Genomic DNA, 19,327 nt, shown 5'->3' with positions numbered 1-19,327 from the left:
CAAGAGCTATATAACTGTGCTGCCTGCTGTCAGTGAACATGTAAGCTTTGATGTTTTCTCCCAGATTAATGCCCGATACCACTCTATAACTGTGCTGCCTGCTGACAGTGAACATGAGATCCTTGATATCTTCAACCAGATTAATGCCCGATACCACTCTATAACTGTGCTGCCTGCTGTCAGTGAACATGAGATCCTTGATATCTTCTCCCAAATTAATGCCCGATACCACTATATAATTGTGCTGCCTGCTATCAGTGAACGAGACCCTTGACGTTTTCTTCCAGATTAATGCTTGATACCACTATATAACTGTGCTGCCTGCTGTCAGTGAACATGAGATCCTTGATATCTTCTCCCAGATCAATGCCCGATACCACTCTATAACTGTGCTGCCTGCTGTCAGTGAACATGAGATCCTTGATATCTTCTCCCAGATTAATGCCCGATACCACTATATAATTGTGCTGCCTGCTATCAGTGAATGAGACCCTTGACGTTTTCTTCCAGATTAATGCTTGATACCACTATATAACTGTGCTGCCTGCTGTCAGTGAACATGAGACCATTGATGTTTTCTCCCAGATTAATGCCCGATACCACTCTATAACTATGCTGCATGCTAACAGCAAACATGAGAGCCTTGATCTTCTCCAAGATTAATGCCTGATATAATATACAGAGCAAGAGTTGTCCAACTCAAGATTAATGCCTGATATAATATACTGAGCAAGAGTTGTCCAACTGCAAAACCATGTGCCACCCTGATAGTCACAGGCTAACCAATCTACAGTTACCTGGTCTATTTTCTTTACAGAATTACTTTTAATCTTGAGACTTTCAAACAAAATAAAAACAGAATAGTATCCAACATTTAAAACTGAGCAATGCAGTTTTAACTAAAGCTATCTTTGGAATCATGTAGTTGTGCTTAATAAAACTAAACACTGCTTAAAATTCAACTACATTACTTGTGCTTTTAAAGCACTATCATTCACACTGATCTATTTTCAGAACACAGTTCTGGAATAAAGAGAAATTATGTGTCCCGGCTAGAAGAAGGCAAGAGAAGATAGGGGTGTAAAGCCAAAAATGGGTAGTTTGTGCGAGAGATGAGCTGTGACAGTCAGGTGAGATTGTTGAAGGAGTGGGAGAGTGTCGCTGAATGGAAAGATATGGCAACAGTTGACATGACAGCAGACATAGTGGATGATGATGATGAAGATATGTATCTCAGCTGGACTGGAACTCAGACCTACAGACCAAAAGGATCCCTTGCTGGTCTGACAGTGTTATCCATAAATTTAATTGCTTGTGACCTTAAATCTTTCAGGACATCTTTTCTCAGGTGCTGCATACCTTATAAGGTAGATCACAAAATGCAGAATTATTGCTAATAACGCAGCTACAACTTTATTTTCAAATTTAATATTAGTCACTCAAAAACAATTGAAATTCCATTTTTCTGATGAAAGATAGAAATGAAGGTAGAAATGAAGGAAGGACAAAAATAAAAAGAAAGAAAGGAATGAGACGGGCGTAATTGTCAACAAGATCAGTGGCATTATCATCTTCTTCTGTAGGAAGAGCTGTCCTTTCTTCTTAGTTGGTGTTAGTATCAGAAGGTGACATCTAATAATATGCCTGTGATAATATTACGTTGTGCTACAGCATACCAGTAAAATAACGTTACGCAGCATCTTTCACCAAACAGGCTGAAGGTCACTCAGTTTATTCTCCGGGTTGTTTCCTTAACATTGAATCAGTTACCCATAAGAAAAGGAAGGAGAATGTGTGAACCTATTGATATCAGAAGACATAAGCTTGTGTTGTGCTAATTCTAGCACTGTAACCTTATAAATAAAACTTATGTTATCACAGAAAGTATGTATAACCATAGTGCAAGCACATATACAATCTCTGCTTTTAAGGTATTACAACCATCAGCATTTATACAATTGCTTGTATCACTGAAGAGGGGGTCAGTATAAAAAGAATCACAAACTAGTGAAGACTTCAAGAATTATAGGGACTGAAATCTCTTAGCGCTGTAAATGGCTTCTGTGAAATTAATCATATTCATATTGTGTTTTTCCTTAACTAACTAGGTCCTTTTCCAGTATTAAGCCTAATGGTGGGAACAGCTGCACTCAGATTAGTCCCAAATGATGGCTCAGTAGGATCCCTTGGTAACAATACTTTCCCTGCTGACCTTTCAGAAGAAGAACAACGAGTTTTGGCAGCTGCGTCAATAACAGTGCTTGCCGGAATATTTCAGGTTAGTATTTCCAATGGAAGAGAGCTTTTGACTACTGACTAGCATGTAATACAGCAGTAGCACTCTGTAGGAGATAATGATTATTGCAGTTATTTTTGAAATGTTCCAAATGTGCAGTTAATTGTAACCATAGACATTCACACTTTGACAGAATGGTTCAAGTTCATAAAACAATTTCAGCCATCAGTTACACACAAATAACATGTTACTTCATGACTATCCATTCTTGAATCTATTGACTATCTATTCATGAATGTCCACTTTCCCTAATTTTTTTGGAATGTCACTGATCTTCACGGATCCTTCTCTTGCCCTTGCCCCGTACACTAATATAACCTGCCCCTACACCAACATACCCTGTCCTTACAACAACATACCCTGCCCCTGCCCGTACACCAACATACCCTGCCCCTTATGCCAACATACTCTGTACACCAGCAGATATTTAGTTAAACATTAACCACTGATGCTTCCTCTGCACTTCACTACAACATACCCTGCCCCTACCCCTACACCAACATACCCTGCCTCTGCCCCTACACCAACATACCCTTCCCCTACACCAACATACCTTGCCCCTTACACCAACATACTCTGCCCCTGTATCAACATACCCTGCCCCTACCCCTACACCAACATACCCTGCCTCTGTCCCCTACACCAATATACTCTGCCCCTGCCGCTACACCAACATACTCTGCCCCTGCCACTACACCAACATACTCTGCCCCTGCATCAACATACTCTGCCCCTACACCAACATACCTTGCCCCTACACCAACATACCCTGCCTCTGCCTCTACACCAACATACCCTGCCTCTGCCCCCTACACCAACATACTCTGCCCCTGCCACTACACCAGCGTACTCTGCCCCTGCCCCCTACACCAACATTCCCTGGCCCTGCCCCCTACACCAACTACTCTGCCCCTGCCCCTATATCAACATACCATGCCCCTGCCCCTACACCAACATACTCTGGTCCTGTCCCCTACACTAACATATCCTGCCCCCTACACCCACATACCCTGCCCCTACACCAACAGACATATAGTTAGCAAAATCTTAATCACTGATCCTGTCTCTGCACCTCACTATAACATACATGTAGTTAGCAAAATGTTAACCATTTACATTGCAGATTTTCTTATTATTCTAAAATAAGCAACTTAACAAAAATTTGCCTTCTTTCTGAGTGAAAGTACCAAATTTTAAAATATGTGCCTGATATGGGAGGGGATAGCTGTACTTATAAAGTTGTGATCTTGACGCATCAGGCAAAAACACATGCATATTTTATATCTGTAAGCTAAGTAATATAAACAATGGTGACTGACATCACAGATTGTTGAGGTTAGTCTCTCATTTTTGGATGTCACATGATTTAATATTTTGACAATTCAGAAGCCTGTGACAGATTAGTGTAGAAGATTAAGGACTTCATCCAGTAGTCCTGGTTTTAATTTCCTTGGCCATTATTTGCATACTACTGTGTGACTGAGCAGGTTACTTAACCAGACAATGCTTCTGAGTGGCTCCTTAAGGGATCATTCTGTCTAGTGGGTTTTCCTGCTTAACTAATGAATTAAGAATGCATATTGATGGAAGGTGTTGCATATGTTCAGGAACATACACCAATATATGCATCCAGGAGAAGTTTTACGGAACACATAAACCACTTTGAAAACTGCTCCTTTTTATATTTAATTTGTTTGTTTTCATATATTTTCTTGGGTAGTACTTACTATCAACTGCATCTCTTGTGGTGACTGTTAAGTACCTTCAAGATGCAAAACGAGTTACTGTCCTTTTGGCAGCTGAATGGCTTAGTGAATATATATTCGATGTGTAGACACGCTGATGTAGCATATACACTGTATCCCAGTTAGGGTTTTCCTTCCCCTTCATATCCAAAATACTCACCCTTGATAGCTGCACATACTGCATGATGCCTTCCTTCTGGATTATTGCTGTGATGAACAAAAGGGGACCAATAAGTGAAATTTCCCTGGAGAGGGAGAGAGCACTTGTTGTGAGGCTTATGGCAAGATTTTAATCGCTCCTCTGCTAAGGAAATGGATGAGTTTATGGGCATAGGGTGGAGGTCAATAGCAAGGGGGATGTGGGGGCAAAAATAAGACAGAACTTTGGGGACCTCTTGAAAGAGGCTTCAGAGTCATACTCACAGGAGGGAAACTAATCAATTCTATAGGGCAAGGACTAGAGCAAGGTAAACATAAGACACCCTGAAACCCTGCAATATGGCATGATGGGAAACAGGAAATATACTGCAGAATTGCCCCTGTACTACTAATGGACAGAGGCAGCTCCTAAATGCTTTATCCCATGCACAGATCCCCTCAAATTACTTATGGTATGATCCCAGTTATTCTCATTAGGGATAAAATATAATTATGAACCATGGGATGGGTAAGGCCATTCTCTAACCAAATAGGGTAGGTTAATTCAAGCACAAAAAGGGAAATTAGCTAGGCTTAAAATGGCTCACAAGAGCAACTAGCCTAGTACTTACCTATGGACCTATATGTTTCCAAATGAATTGATGCAAAAGTCAGGAGCCCATCTCTTGATGATGTAAGGGACCTAGTCAGGAAATAAGGTTGTGACAACTCTTTTAAATAAGAGGGACTTAGATCAGGTGAAGCCCAATATGTAAGAACAGGAGTCATAAAAAATGACCTAGCGGTAACTGGCAGCCTTTCCAAATGTGTAATATGACAGTTCAAAGGGGCTCTGGCTAACTGCTATTTTCATGGAATTTTCACATGCTGCAGATATGTCACATCACAATTCAAAATCAATCCCATATCTGTGTGTGACATATTTCAATCTTTCCCCATATATAATTAGGGGAAGGGGGCAGGAGAAGAAGATTTGACAGTTGGCTGGTATCATGAATGGTGGTATGTGTGGCGACATGCACCAATATCACTTTACTCTTTACTGGGTGGAGCTTCAGTTAGCTTTCTGAGATCCACGTATTAGACACTAGGTAGTCCTCCAGACTGGGAAAAAGTCAGAGACAAGCTCCTGAGTAAATGACAGGTACAGCTAAATGTTAACCACTTATTATTGATAATGAATAACCGTCTCAGGCAACACTTCCCTAGGTGGCAGCATATATAGTGGGAATAACAGTGGTAGCACTATGGAGCCCTGTGGGTTGAAACTGATGAGATACCCAGACATCTTCAGTGAACTGCTTGAGCTACAGTTACAGTTTCTGGAATATTCTTCACTGCCTAATACAGGAAGTATTCAGGAGGGTTCATTTTGCTTCTTGACCAGGTAAGCATGCTAGTTCATACTGATTTTTTTTACCCCTGACCTAGACTATAAATATATAAAAATAAAATATAAACTGCAGCAAGTGGTACACATATAAAAATAAACATCATAAAATGGATGTGATTGCAATTACAATACAATAAAATATCACTTGATAAACAGTATACCCATGTACCATTATATAATCATCCAAATGAAACATTCAAAGATCAGTATCAAAGTCCCTCTGAGTGACCATGCACTAAGATGTCTTAGCAACTATTATTATTTGGAAAAGTCACATATCTTAATAGTGTGCAGAAAGTTCAACCACCAGGAACCGTTGTGTTAGAAATCTACTGCATTGTAATTTCTGGATTTTACTCGCCTAAAACGTGCTTTGGTTTTGATATAATATTGTTATACACAGGTCTCTCATTGTGTATCTCTGCTTACTGGAAAGCTTGCTGACATACTTATGCTTTAAACTCAAAATAAAGAAGAGATGATGACAAGACAGTATTTGAAGCAGGGGTGGGGTTTCTGTATACAACACCCAAAATCTGGTTTCACAGGCAGTGGTGTGATTACTGTATACAACACCTGCTATTTGGATTTCACAAGTAATGGTCCCACAATTAGTATTTCACAATATGTCAAGCCATTTTTGTGTTGGGGCTTGGCTAGAGTAAAGCAATACATAGCATCCAACAAATTCTGTCATTCTCCGCAGGGAAGGAGGAAGGAATATAGGGTAACTGTGTATAATTTATAAGAGACTCCTAAAGGAAGTTTCAGGTACCCATGTTTAGCATTGCATAGTGTTTCTTTGTGCAGAAGCTTCCACTACTAGGGTATCACTCGACAAATGAAGCTGTTGCCAGGGCAACCAACTTCTCTAATGCTTCCTTCCACTATTCCACTAGTTCCATCTTGAGAGGAAGCAGATAGTCACCTCACCTGGAAGGGGGTAAACTGGAGAAATTCAGAGTGAAGAAAGCACGTGAAGAATTTTACAAGGAGTGAAGACAGGGCCAGGCTTGGCATTATTACTGCTTTAAAAAGAAATAAAGTCAGACCACCCAGCCTCAGCTATCCTTCCCAAATAACAACATTTAATAAATGAACAATTTTTCTAGGTGGCTACACTGGTAGTGTTAGTGTAGGTATGCTGGAGTCAGAACTGATATATGTGTGTGTGTGTGTGTGTGTGTGTGTGTGTGTGTGTGTGTGTGTGTGTGTGTGTGTGTGTGTGTGTGTGTGTGTGTGTGTGTGTCTATATACATATTTATATAGACATGTATGTATACATGAGCTGTCAGAACTCCTTTTTGTTGCAGTGCCATATATGGTATCTGTATTGGTGCTTAATAAGGCATCACTGATCAAACGTCCCAACTACCATGATATTAAAAACAATTAATACAGTAAATTGATCAATTGTTAGTAAAAAAATAAACTGAACTAGATGCTTTAGTCCCTATACGCAGTGTTTCACAACAGACAATATCAAATATTGTCGACTATATGATTTAACAACGTTGATTAGCTAAACACACATTTGAAAACAAGCCCCTTAAGATCCTGCATATTCCATGCTTTTCCTGGGTTTTCAATCAATTTCTGATGAAGGCTTGTACACTGAAAGCTTGGGTGCTTTTCTAGCATTTATATTAGGCCAGTAAAAATATCAAGTCATATATTTGTTTCAGTTCACTTGGATGAAAACACATAATCAATATTTTCCTTATGAATTTGGCAATAAATAATTCTGCAAATAATGCATGCTTTTCTCATACAATAATCTAAGCATATTATGTTTATATGTGAATTTTGGGAGAAATATGGTTGAGCGAATACTAGATCCTCTGTGTCACAAAATTGCAGTTTGCTTGAATAAAGCCAAACATTCAATCACTGGATGACTCATACTGTGAAAACATATTTCTCCCTGCCCTGAAGTGTGGTAACGTCAACCATGGTATTAGGATAAGTAATAGGGATCTAAGGGACGCATATCGAGAGGTTACTGTATATGGGGGATGGGAAGGTGAAACCTCCTACAGAAAATCAACTTCACAAACATGCATTTGGCTGAACTTTGGCTGCTCTGTCCATTCAAAAAAATGGCGCTCCGACAGATATCGGACTCATTCATTTTTAGTTAAAAACAGGAAACAAGGTAACAGTCAACACTGCTGCTCAGAATGCCAAAGTCCATGTATACGGACCAAGCATTAGGAACAGAACTACTCTTACACCCTCAAAAAAAAAACAGAGACCATAACTGTGACAAATAAATGATGGTAGAATGACAGCACTTCCCTAGGATGACTTCCTGTTTACAGTATCACTGCAGTCACAGCTACTGCAGTGCAGAGTGCAATTAGACTCAGTACTTTGCAATGACACTGTACATAACCATATCCACATGCATGTAGGATCAGGAATAAAAATGGAAATAATATAAATACTGCTGGATTCAAAAGAGTGATCACTGTAGCCCAGCTTTTTACTGACCAGCCCCATCCATTTCTAAGACAGCTGACATTATATTTCTGCATATTATATATAACAAAGGTATAGACCACTATAATACTGCAAGCAACTACATTACAATGGTATTTGGTTGTGCAATGGTCACCGACTTCAGCTGTTTCTGTAATGCCTTTCATAATAATGCACATGTTGGATTCTTTTAAATGAGGTACTACATTATTAAAATTATACTGGATTTAATTTTTCCAAGCATTTTGGGTTTCTAATACTGTGATGGGAATGGGCCCCATTCCTAAGTCAAAGTATGATTAATGTTCATGAAATTAGTATGGTTTCAATCTTTGATGTTAGCCAAAAGTGCACTTTGCAGCACCTGCAGTGTGCCTAGAATTGATTCCTTCTGCTTTTCATACAGTTACATGTATCAGCAGCATATCCAAATATGACTGTAAATTATTTTTTGAGACCCATTGCTCTTACTAGTATTGGAAATGTCTGGGTATACTTCTTCCACATTGCCCTCATTTCTGTCTGTATATCCTGATATTTTACGACTTTGTGTCTCTGTGTATTCAAGAAACTGTAATCACTGGGTGTAGCAATTTCAGTGATCAGTGCTACTTTTTTCTTGTTTTGATAGACTACTTTATCTGGTTTTCTCACATCTATTTTTTGAACTGTTGGTGATGGGTAATCACATGTAATACAACCCATCATTTTCTATAATGCTCTGTGACTCATGTTTCCAATGCTTCTCATCTACTTCAATACTATATTGTTTGCACAATCCCTAATGCAACAGTCATGCTGCATTATTATGCCTTTCTGTATACATGCCTTCTGCCATTAGTGTATCACACCTAGCAAAAAGATGTGCAACTGTTATCAATTCTGCTTTACAAAACCTGTATTTGTCTGTTTCTCCGATATGTTCAATGTACTTTATAAACCAACATGTACATAGTCCTCTATCCTGGGCCACCAATATTAACCTTTCATCTTTTAGTTTAAATACTGCTTTAGTTTCTGATCAACATGAGATTGATCCAGGAGTTTTCTGTACTTGCAACTATATTTATGCATTTTTCACATTTCCTGCCTTCTCATCTGATCCTTCACCTAAAATTCTTTCTTCTGTTTTTGGCACATTCAGTTGCTGCCTGATTTTTTTCTACTTCTGGTTTGATGTCCATTTCTCCTTGCACTGATATGCTTCTGCTAAACTAAGCAGGGAAGTCATCTTAGATTTGTTCTCCTCATGTTTTAAAACTTTCACTATGATTGGATCTTGTGAGGTCAGCAGATATATATGCAGTCCTATGATTGATGATCTACACATGCAATCAGTTTTGAGGAGGCTCTTACCTCCTTCAGAACAGGGAATATATAATACTGGTATACACAATGATTTTATAAATTGTTTGATAAGCTTGAAGCATTTTTCTTGTTTTCCCGTCCAAGTGATCCAGTACCTTTTGGGGCCAGTCAATCAGCCCAAAACTGTAAGTTAAAACAGGAAGAGCAAATTGGTTTATAGCTTGGACTTTGGTCCTACATGTCAAGGCTGTTTTCAGTATTAATTTTAGTATTATGAAATATTCCTTATAAAATTGTATTCACATTTGTTCATGTTTTATTGTTTATCATTCATCAGTTCCCAAATATTTATACACTCCCTCCTGCTCAAATTCTTTTATATCACATTCTTTTCCCAGGCTGATGTGTTCTTGATACTGCAACTTTCCTACTTTAAAGGTTGCTTTTGCATATTTATCAAGACAAGATGACATCCTTAGATCATCTGAGAAAGCTTTGACCACTTGCAGTTGTGCTTTCAGTTCCTCATCTGCTGAACTATACAGTTTTAAATCATCTACAAAAGAATATGAGATGTCTTTGCACTTTGTTATTTTCTGGGAGCCAATTCTAGCCATGACCTAATCTGTTAAGTAGACAGCTTAATAAGTTAAGGGCAAGACAAAAGAGCAGCAGTGACAAACAGTCACTATGGCATATCCCCTTTGAGTTTGTATCCCTGGGATAATAATTTGTCTTTTATCATGGCTTAGCTGAAAAGTAGTTTGCCACTGTTTCATGGTCACTATAATGTAATCGATCAATGTAGGGTGTATCTTATACATTTGTAAATACTCTTTTATTTGTGAATGTGGGATACTGTCAAATGCTTTTTTGTGGTCTAGCCATGCCATACTTATATTATTCCCAATTTTACAGTTCTCTTTCATGACTTTAACAACAAATGATCCATTGTTCCATATGACTTTCTTTTGTTACTCTTTTGCTCTATTGCCATGAATGAATTTTCTTCTAAATAACTATAAGCTATGTCGGCATCAATTACAGTGTATAGTTTACACGGGGTGCATATTATGGTTTTGAAACTTTAAAAGTTTGAACGCTATATGGTCAAACCCATATGTTTGAACTTTTAAAATTTTGAAAATGACAAACACCCCCCCCCCCCGAAAAATCTACCAAACGGTTGTAAGCAGGGGGCAAGCACCCCTACACCCCCCACACCCCCCTTCTCTTTAAATATACCATCTCCAAGACCACACTACCAGGTTGGCATCTGTTCAGGGTGCACATATAAATAGTTCTTAGTCATAGCTAAATCTTCATGTAAAGATATTAATACTCTGAGGCAGAAGCTAGGTACTGCATCTGGACCTGGGATTTTACAGTTAGGAGCTTTTCCTAATGTTGTTTCAATTTCTCTGGCTATTACTTCATCCCATTTCATATTCTGTGCATTTGAACTTCTTACTTCTTCTATCCATTCAGCATCTTTGCTGTGTTCCACAGGATATTCACAGATATTTCTCCAAAATGTGTCTATTTCTTCTTTTCTGGTGGTGTTTCTATTGCCTTCTTTCTCAATTCTCTATAAATTAGAGGGGAGTCATCAGTAAATTCCTTATTTTGTACTTTTCCTTTATATTTATCTGCATATCTTCTGATTTTCTTCTACCCGTGCTATCTTTAGTTTATTAATTGCAACAGTGTACGATAGATCTTGGTCTGCTCTGATACTACGCATTGCTTTTTTTCATGAGTATCTTCCTGAGTATTTTTGTTGATCTGTTCCCTCTTCTGTACTCTTCTAACAGCAGCACTTCTTGTCTTAATTGCTTTATAGCCTTCTCTTTTTGATACTAATATGATGGCATTTGATATCTCTCCTTCCCTTCCTTTAGTACCTTGTGTTTTTGTGGTAAAACTTTACCTGTTCTTGATTTAGTTGCACAGTAGTATATCCTATTTACTTCTATTATATCACAGGAATTTCTATGAACAGTCTTGATGACTGTGTTCGTTTGTTTTATCAGAATTCTAACATTTTGGATCTTATTGGCTTTCTGTAGTCTATCTCTTTCATTGATCTTAATATGTCTATCCATCTCTATTAAATTAAGCAACTCTTCCTTTAGATCATTCTCTTCTAAATTAAGAGCATATTTTTTGTGGTTGATGTAGCAGTCATTTTCATGGTTAGTATAAACACAACAATAGTTCAGAGGAAAGACATTAGCAGCAAATTGCGTCTGCCCCAGAGAAATCATTCTAGTAATGTCTGCTTAGAATGTACTCGTTGAAGCATTGTTGCCTGTAAATGTAGACTCACTCCCTTTTGATATCCTTTTGTTTTCAGCATGTTAGATGGGTTGTACATCAGAATGTTTTTTCTGTAAAATTTTCTTAAGGTGCAGTACTTACCATCTCTCCTTAATTTTAGTTAGCGCTGGGAATTTGTCGAGTTGGGTTCCTCGTTATCTACTTATCCGACCCTCTTGTAAGTGGTTATACTACAGCGGCTGCTGTCCATGTCTTTGTGTCCCAGCTGAAGTTTGTGCTTGGCCTGAATGTTCCTGGAATTGGTGGAATACTATCATTGTTTAAAGTGAGTATATATATCTAACTGACAACTCTGCCAACTATTTCTACTGAGCTGACCAAAAAGTGTGCTTGTTTATACAAATATGCATAGTTATAAAAACTAAAGTGGAATTTTAGCCAAAGGGTGCAGGCAATACATAAAACCATTTATTTTTTATTCATATATTTGTGGAACCATATGTCTATAAACAGAGATCATAGTATCTGAAACTGTATGGGCTTAGGAATAAGTTTCATGATGAGTGTCAAAGACACAAATCACCTCATAAGACTTCTACAGATATAGTATCAGATACAATGCATATCACACATTCAGTGCCATGTATTCAATTTGCCCCCAGTGTTTGCTGATAATTGGCCCCCTTCATGGTCAAGCAGCCCCTTCATTTCCCATTAGCTGGTATAGGATCACCCAGAAGAGGTTCATCATTCGGACAGCAATCAAGGGTCATTTGAGGTTTCTTGATGTTGTTTGCTAAGGCTTTAATGCAAACACCTTGAGAGGCACATGGAATGACAGTAGGGGCTGTTCCCTCACTTTTATAAGGAGCATTCTCCCCAAACATCCCTGCCTCACCCACAATGCATGAGCAGTGAATGTCCTGGTCTCCACCAGGAAGTTAGCTTTGTCCAGTGTATCTCCAGCTGTACACAAAATCCACCCTTCCCTAAGGAGAGGCAAATGTAATATGCCCCATCAATTTTCCCCTATTATACTTGGCACCTGTACTGCCAGAAGTTGAGCCCTGTCTCCTGGGTCATAGTTGGGAATCTGTACCTTGCTTCACAGACCCAGACTCTTATTTTTTAATTTTTAATATTGTAAATTGCTGTGTGATTTTTTTGGGGGTAGGATTAGTGCTTTAGTTTAATTTCCATGTATTATTTATGATTACTATGACATGCTGTTGTTATGGATCTCATTTGTTAATTAGATTGAGTTACTGATGATGTAACTTTGACCAATGTGTGTGTGTATTGTTGTACGAAAGTATTTCTATGTTGCTCAGCTTATAAACAAAGTTTTTTTTTCTAGATCTAGGGATGTCATTGTCCCCTTTTACTCATCCTTCATTAGGACAGTCATTGAATATAATGCCCCCTTTGGAATGTGTCTATCCAGACACATGCAACAACTGGAATGCCCACAGAGATACCTTACTAAAAAGATAGAAGAACTAAACAAGATGTCCTACATGGACTGCAGATTGTTAAGAGGTGACCTGTGTCTGGCATACAAGGCATCCTCTGACCCATTACTGATGGATTTATTGCACATCAACAAGTCAAATGGCATCAGAAATACTCGGTCCAGGGATCAAACCTCTTCTGTAACATCAACAGAATGGTTTGGAGGGACAGTTATATCTTGCAGAGGATGCTACTGCTGTGGAACAGACCCCCCATCCATATAAAATAAAGTTCATCTTTGCCCATTTTCAAGTGCAACTTAGATCTATGGATGGGAAACTGAAGATTTACCCCAGGATTGCCCCTGTACTATTAATGAACAGATGCAGCTCCTAAATGCTTTATCCCATGCTTTTGTCTCCTCAGATCATCTATAGTATGATCCCAATTATTCTCATTAGGGTAATATGAAATTATTGATCATGGAAGGCCAATCTCTAACCAAATGAGATTATTTCCAGCACAACAAGGGAAATTGGCTCAGCTTAAAATGGCCCATAAGGGCAGCTAGCCTAGTTACTGACCAATGAACCTAAGTGAGAAGAGCAGTCATGCTTAGGTGACCCAGATATGGTGGTGATACATTTCTGATGACATGACTTGTGTGGCAATAAACTGTTCTTAACAATACCATATTTTTGGCATTTCTTTATCTCCATGTTTTATAGGTTTTTTGCAATAAAAATCTACATGAAAATAAAGTGTTTTAAATTGTATAGTTTTATTTCTTTGTCACAACACTTTATTTTGATCAAAGATTAGGATATTTAACCGAGGATTAGAACATTTCATACACAGAGAGACACACATACCCTTTCACACACACACACACACACACACACACACACACACACACACACACACACACACACACACACACACACACACACACACACACACACACACACACACACACACACACACACACACACACACACACACACACACACACACACACACACACTCTCTCTCTCTCACAGACACACAGATACATGCACACACACACACATGAACACAGGTTTATAGGCATATACTACGCTAACGACCACACACACATACAAACACTCAGAGACACACATAAACAGAAACAGACACTCTGTCACGCATGCACGCACACACACACACACACACACACACACACACACACACACACACACACACACACACGCACACGCAAACTAAATATGTGTGATGTCATTTTTTCAGCTAGTGCCTTGCTGTCTAGTACAGTCTATGAAGGTGCTGGTTTGAAGTATTTTTGAAGAAAATTATATTTCTAATATTGCATGATATCTGTACAATCAAAATAGCAGCAACATGTCAAATTTCAAGAAACACATTTATCAGTGTTTTACAGGTCAGAACACTAATGTGACATTAGAGTGCGTACAATGCTTCTATTAGCACGGCATTTGCCCTCCACTTCACTATTTCCCCCTTCCTTATGCAAGCATCATTCCCCCAGGTACTACTAGTACTTCATGCTACCCACTTCCTTATGTAAGCATCATCCCACAGGTACTACTACTTCATGCTAATACACAACGGATTATGTTAATACACAGGGGATTATACCTGGATCTGGGATTTTCTGATGCTTCCAGAAAAGTAATACCGAGTCCCATAACTATCAGAGCAAACCAGTCACTTCATGGCACTGAAAAAGGCCATACATGACATTTATGCCATATATCATATGACCTTGTCTATAATGCACTGACAGTAATGAAGCAGCTGGCATGACCTCAGTCCAATGTCAGTTCCTATTTCTGTGCAGGGCACATACTGGGATAGTGGATTAGTTTCACGTAATGCTGCATTAGGTTATTGCCTGTTTTTCTTTCAGGACTGTTGACATTTGTGCTGAATTATAAGAATGTGTTAGCCAATGAGACTATGTTACCACTTAAATATTATATTTATTTTTTTGCAGTTATATGACTACTCATGACACTTTTAATGTTAAAGTGTTTTTGTTATTGTGTAAATTTATATTTTATATAAAAAATATAACGCTATAGTTCATAAACTCAGTGTCATTCTTGTATTTGATTTCTTGATCATTTAACAGTATGGACTAAATAATAATATTTTTAGAAACAGTGTAAAGAAAAAAGCAACAAGTCTGTTGCAGACTGAGCAACAAATTGTTCCTAAATGAGCTTTGCAGTGATAAATTTGTTTTACTAGTTCAGTAAATGCAAAAGAAATTTTTGTGTCAAGTATAACAGTTGGCATTTTAACAGCTGAAAACGTGTATTTGCTATGAAAAATGAAAGTTAATTATATAAAATTTAATTGATTTTAGACCCTGGAGAAAATTTTTACTCAGATCACCCAAACAAACATTGCCGACCTTGTTGCATCCATCATCATCATGGTTTGCGTATTTGTATTTAAGGAAATCAATGATCGTTATAAGTCAAAGTTACCAGTGCCAATTCCAATTGAAGTCATTATGGTATGCTTCATCTATTTAACTAGTACATTATTATTGTATTTCTTGAAGTTTTATTTTACAGACTCTTGTATTCCTTTCTGCTATGACTTTGACCAAAGGCATTAGTGTTATCAGAATACTTAAAATAACATTTTGGCTATAAAACTTATTCAGGAATTTTATGTGAAAATAGAAAATTAACCATGGTTATTAATCAGAAGACAAGCACTGGCTAACACATAGAAACGTTAAATATTTTGCTGATTTTTTATAAAAATTTAGGTTGATTTAATTTCACAACTTCACACACTTATTGTCCATAAAAAACATTTATTGATTTATTTTGTTTTATCATATCATATTGATAAGTAACAGTGCATTGCACACCACTAACTAAATGGCACAACAGTAGTGCATGACACAACATTGACTAAGCTGTACAGCAGTAATGCATGGCATGCCACTGACTAAGCTGCACAAAAATACCGCGTTGTACACCATTGACTAAGCTGCATAAAAATAGTGCATTGTACATCACTGACTGAGCTGCACAAGTGTAGTGCATGGCACACCACTGATGAACTTGCACAACAGTAGTGCACAGTATATCATATCTTCATGCAGCAGAGGCTATACAAGTCCATTTTGATTATGTTCTGTGGCTGGGTGACCACAAAGGTGACCAAGGAATTTCCATTCTCTGTGATATGTCTAGATTTCAGCAATGTCTTTGACACTGTGCAAAACAGGAGGTGCAGTGAGCAGGTTAAAGGGTATGAGATGGTGTGCAAATCGATGAGTGGATACAAAATTAAATACATGGGTAGAAAGAGAGAGGGGTATTTTAAAGAGATGTTTATTTTCTTTTTTAGTCTTTGATGCTTACCAGCCATCAACCTCTTGTGACCTATGGGACCCATTAATTCTTTGTAGGGTGAGAGCTGTCTCCATACCATCTATCCCAATAGGATGAGAGACAATTGCAAAATCATTATAATCCAGGCATTTGTCTGTACTTTTTCTTTTCATTTCCTAGCCATGTTTCACAACTTTGCACATGTTCATAGCATGCAAAGGGAGGTGTGCAAAGGACTTGCAGTGAAATTGCCAATGCCTCTGAGTGCAACTCAGCCAAAGCCTTGTCTCCCTTACAGACAACATGTCTACAATTCCACCAGTGGTTCAACTGTGGAGATGTGCACAGGCAAACACCCTGACCTAATCCATTCTCCCCCTCTGGATGGGTGAGCTGACACAAACTACCCACTTTCACCCCTTCAATACAGCTCCTCAAGCACTGAAGTCAGCAATCATACTCATGTTATAAGAGTCATAATCATGATTTCATCTCCTCTGTGCCCTGGAGCTGAGGAAAGGGACACCTCAATGAGGGAAAGTCAGCTGTACATGTGTACCACAAGCCTGAGCTCTGGGATTCATACCATTTAGCATACCTGCAACTGATATTGCACCGAAGTTGAGATGAAAAGCAAGATCACCATGCTTGCTGATGACATCAACAGTGACAAAGTGGTTACAGATCATGGAGCTAGACTCTGGCAAAATAATTATAAACTTGGCAGATGTAAAACTAAGTGACAACTGTGGTTTAATGTGAAAATATACACACTAATACTGCATGATATAAGAAACTTAGGGAAGTTTAGGAACGTTACAGATGGATCTCAGGAAGCCTAATGGTAAATGTGTTTCCGAATGTTTACTTTTTGATTGAACACTGTGCTTATTTGTCCTTATTTTTAAGGTTTTGTTCCTTTAAGTTGTGTTAAGGTGGTTGTTTATCACTTCTGTCATGTACTATTTATGAGAGATACCCAACACTGCTGAAAGGTAAAAATGATATAAAACTCAGGGTAACACTGACACCAGCTGCATCCCCTTTCCATTGGCTAGACAAATGTTTGCTTATTTTTTCCACCAATCAAGCCATTCCTACCTAGGCAGGTGCTGCTCAGGGTTCCACTTCATATCATCGAATTACCATTTTATCGCATTGCAAATCATCGAGACCAAATCGTCGAAAACTCATTTAATCGAAAACTCATTTCATCGAATCTCAAATCATTGAAAACTATGAAGCAACTACAAATAACATCCCAGACACTTTGTACTATGTTTATGCAGGGGGGCAAGCCCCCCTGCACCCCACACCCCCTGTAATTAAATATACCAACTCCAAGGTCGCACTACAGGGGGGTTAGGAAATTACCTTTTTCCCCCACTGTACTGTGACCTTGGAGTTAGTATATTTATTTACGGGGGGTGTGGGGGCAGAGCCCCCCACATGGGGGGTGCAGGGGAGCTTGCCCCCCTGCATAAATGTAGTAAAAACATTGTGGAATGTTATTTGTAGTTGCTTCATAGTTTTCAATGATTTGAGATTCGATGAAATGAGTTTTCGATGAAATGAGTTTTCGACTATTTGGTCTCGATTTGCAATTCGATGAAATGGTAATTCGATGATATGAAGTGGAACCGCTGCTCAGTTATCAGTCTGAAATCAGACAATAATGCTCATCCATTGCTGAATACATATCTGCTTTAACCCTTAGCTGGACTGTTTTTTTTCTCTGAAAAGAGGACTTTAAAGTTAGCTGTGACCAGGATCCAACATTCCAAACAGTTATCCTTATAACTAATCTGACACTCCCATTTAAAGTACAGCACTGATGGGTATCTAAGTGATGTGCTGATATTATTCTTATAACAGAGAGAGACTGTATTGTAACAAATTTCATCTAGTCTTATAGTCTCAAATGGTTGCACTTGAAAGCCACATAAAACAAATAGTTTATCTTGCCCAGACTTTTTCAGCAACCAGACCTTCTCTCCTTCATTAAGTATATGGAAGACAATCTGGCAAGGGTGTCTGTCCTCTTTCCTTGGAGGTTTCAGGCAGTGGTGTGTTCATGTTATTGTGATAGGTTCTTCCAAGCTAAGGTTAAATGCATCACTTATTTTTTTTCTTTACGAAGGATCACAATTCATATTTTTCAATGCCTTCTTTTAGACCTAGGAGGTGAACATTACTGAACTGGTTCCAATCCTCTATTTGTGTTAATCTGTCCTACAGTCACTGCAGCATGCTGCCATGGCTGTAGCAAATGAAACACAGTCCCGAATCCTGGAGGATTGTGCATTCTGGGGTGACTCCAATAAAGTGGTCTTACTAGTGTAGGCTTCAATTATTAGAAGTTAACTAACTACACTGATTGGAGTTGTAAGTTTTCTAAATGAATAGCCAAGGTATCCTCCATTACCTGTATTACCAGACTTGTCAATTTATTCAACATGGTACCAGTGTTCATCTCAGCCACATGGGAACCATTTACAGCAGTTATTAGCAAGATGTCCATGCTAAAACTGACACTTATATAAAGAAGTGACTTTAGATAACTTACTCCATGATTAGTAAGAGGAAATCATCAAATTGAAGAAAAAAAATCAATGGATTTGTTGAGCTATGGGACAGAGACCTTTAGATGCACTGCTTACCCCCATTGTTAGATCTGCCTCCCTTGACAATACAAATGTTCATAGGTTCATAGGTATGTACTAGACTAATGACCCTGGAGCCTTTACAATCCCAGCCCATATGATTAACCTGGCATCGTACCACCTGATCTTAGTTCCCAGTGCCTCTGTCGAGTAAAGCCATTGGAGTGAATTTTATATCTCCTATTCACTCATCA

The 19,327-nt window shown here is 38.4% G+C and overlaps 1 protein-coding gene across 1 annotated transcript in view; it reads left to right on the top strand.

Moving 5' to 3' along the window:
- The window catches only part of LOC122815042 (chloride anion exchanger-like), a 359,777-nt gene that overhangs the window by 61,921 nt on the left and 278,529 nt on the right, over nt 1-19,327 (top strand). Inside the window, exons 4-6 of the mRNA XM_044087290.1 lie at nt 2,109-2,278; nt 11,823-11,987; nt 15,483-15,635. Of these exons, the coding sequence (XP_043943225.1) occupies nt 2,109-2,278; nt 11,823-11,987; nt 15,483-15,635 (488 nt within the window). The remainder of the gene's footprint in view (nt 1-2,108; nt 2,279-11,822; nt 11,988-15,482; nt 15,636-19,327) is intronic.

This window comes from Protopterus annectens, chromosome 11.part0, assembly GCF_019279795.1.
Source record: "Protopterus annectens isolate FY-2018-M chromosome 11.part0, PAN1.0, whole genome shotgun sequence".
Taxonomy (NCBI): domain Eukaryota; kingdom Metazoa; phylum Chordata; order Ceratodontiformes; family Protopteridae; genus Protopterus; species Protopterus annectens.
Note: the sequence above shows the minus strand (reverse complement) of the source record. Positions and strands in the feature narration are given on the sequence as shown.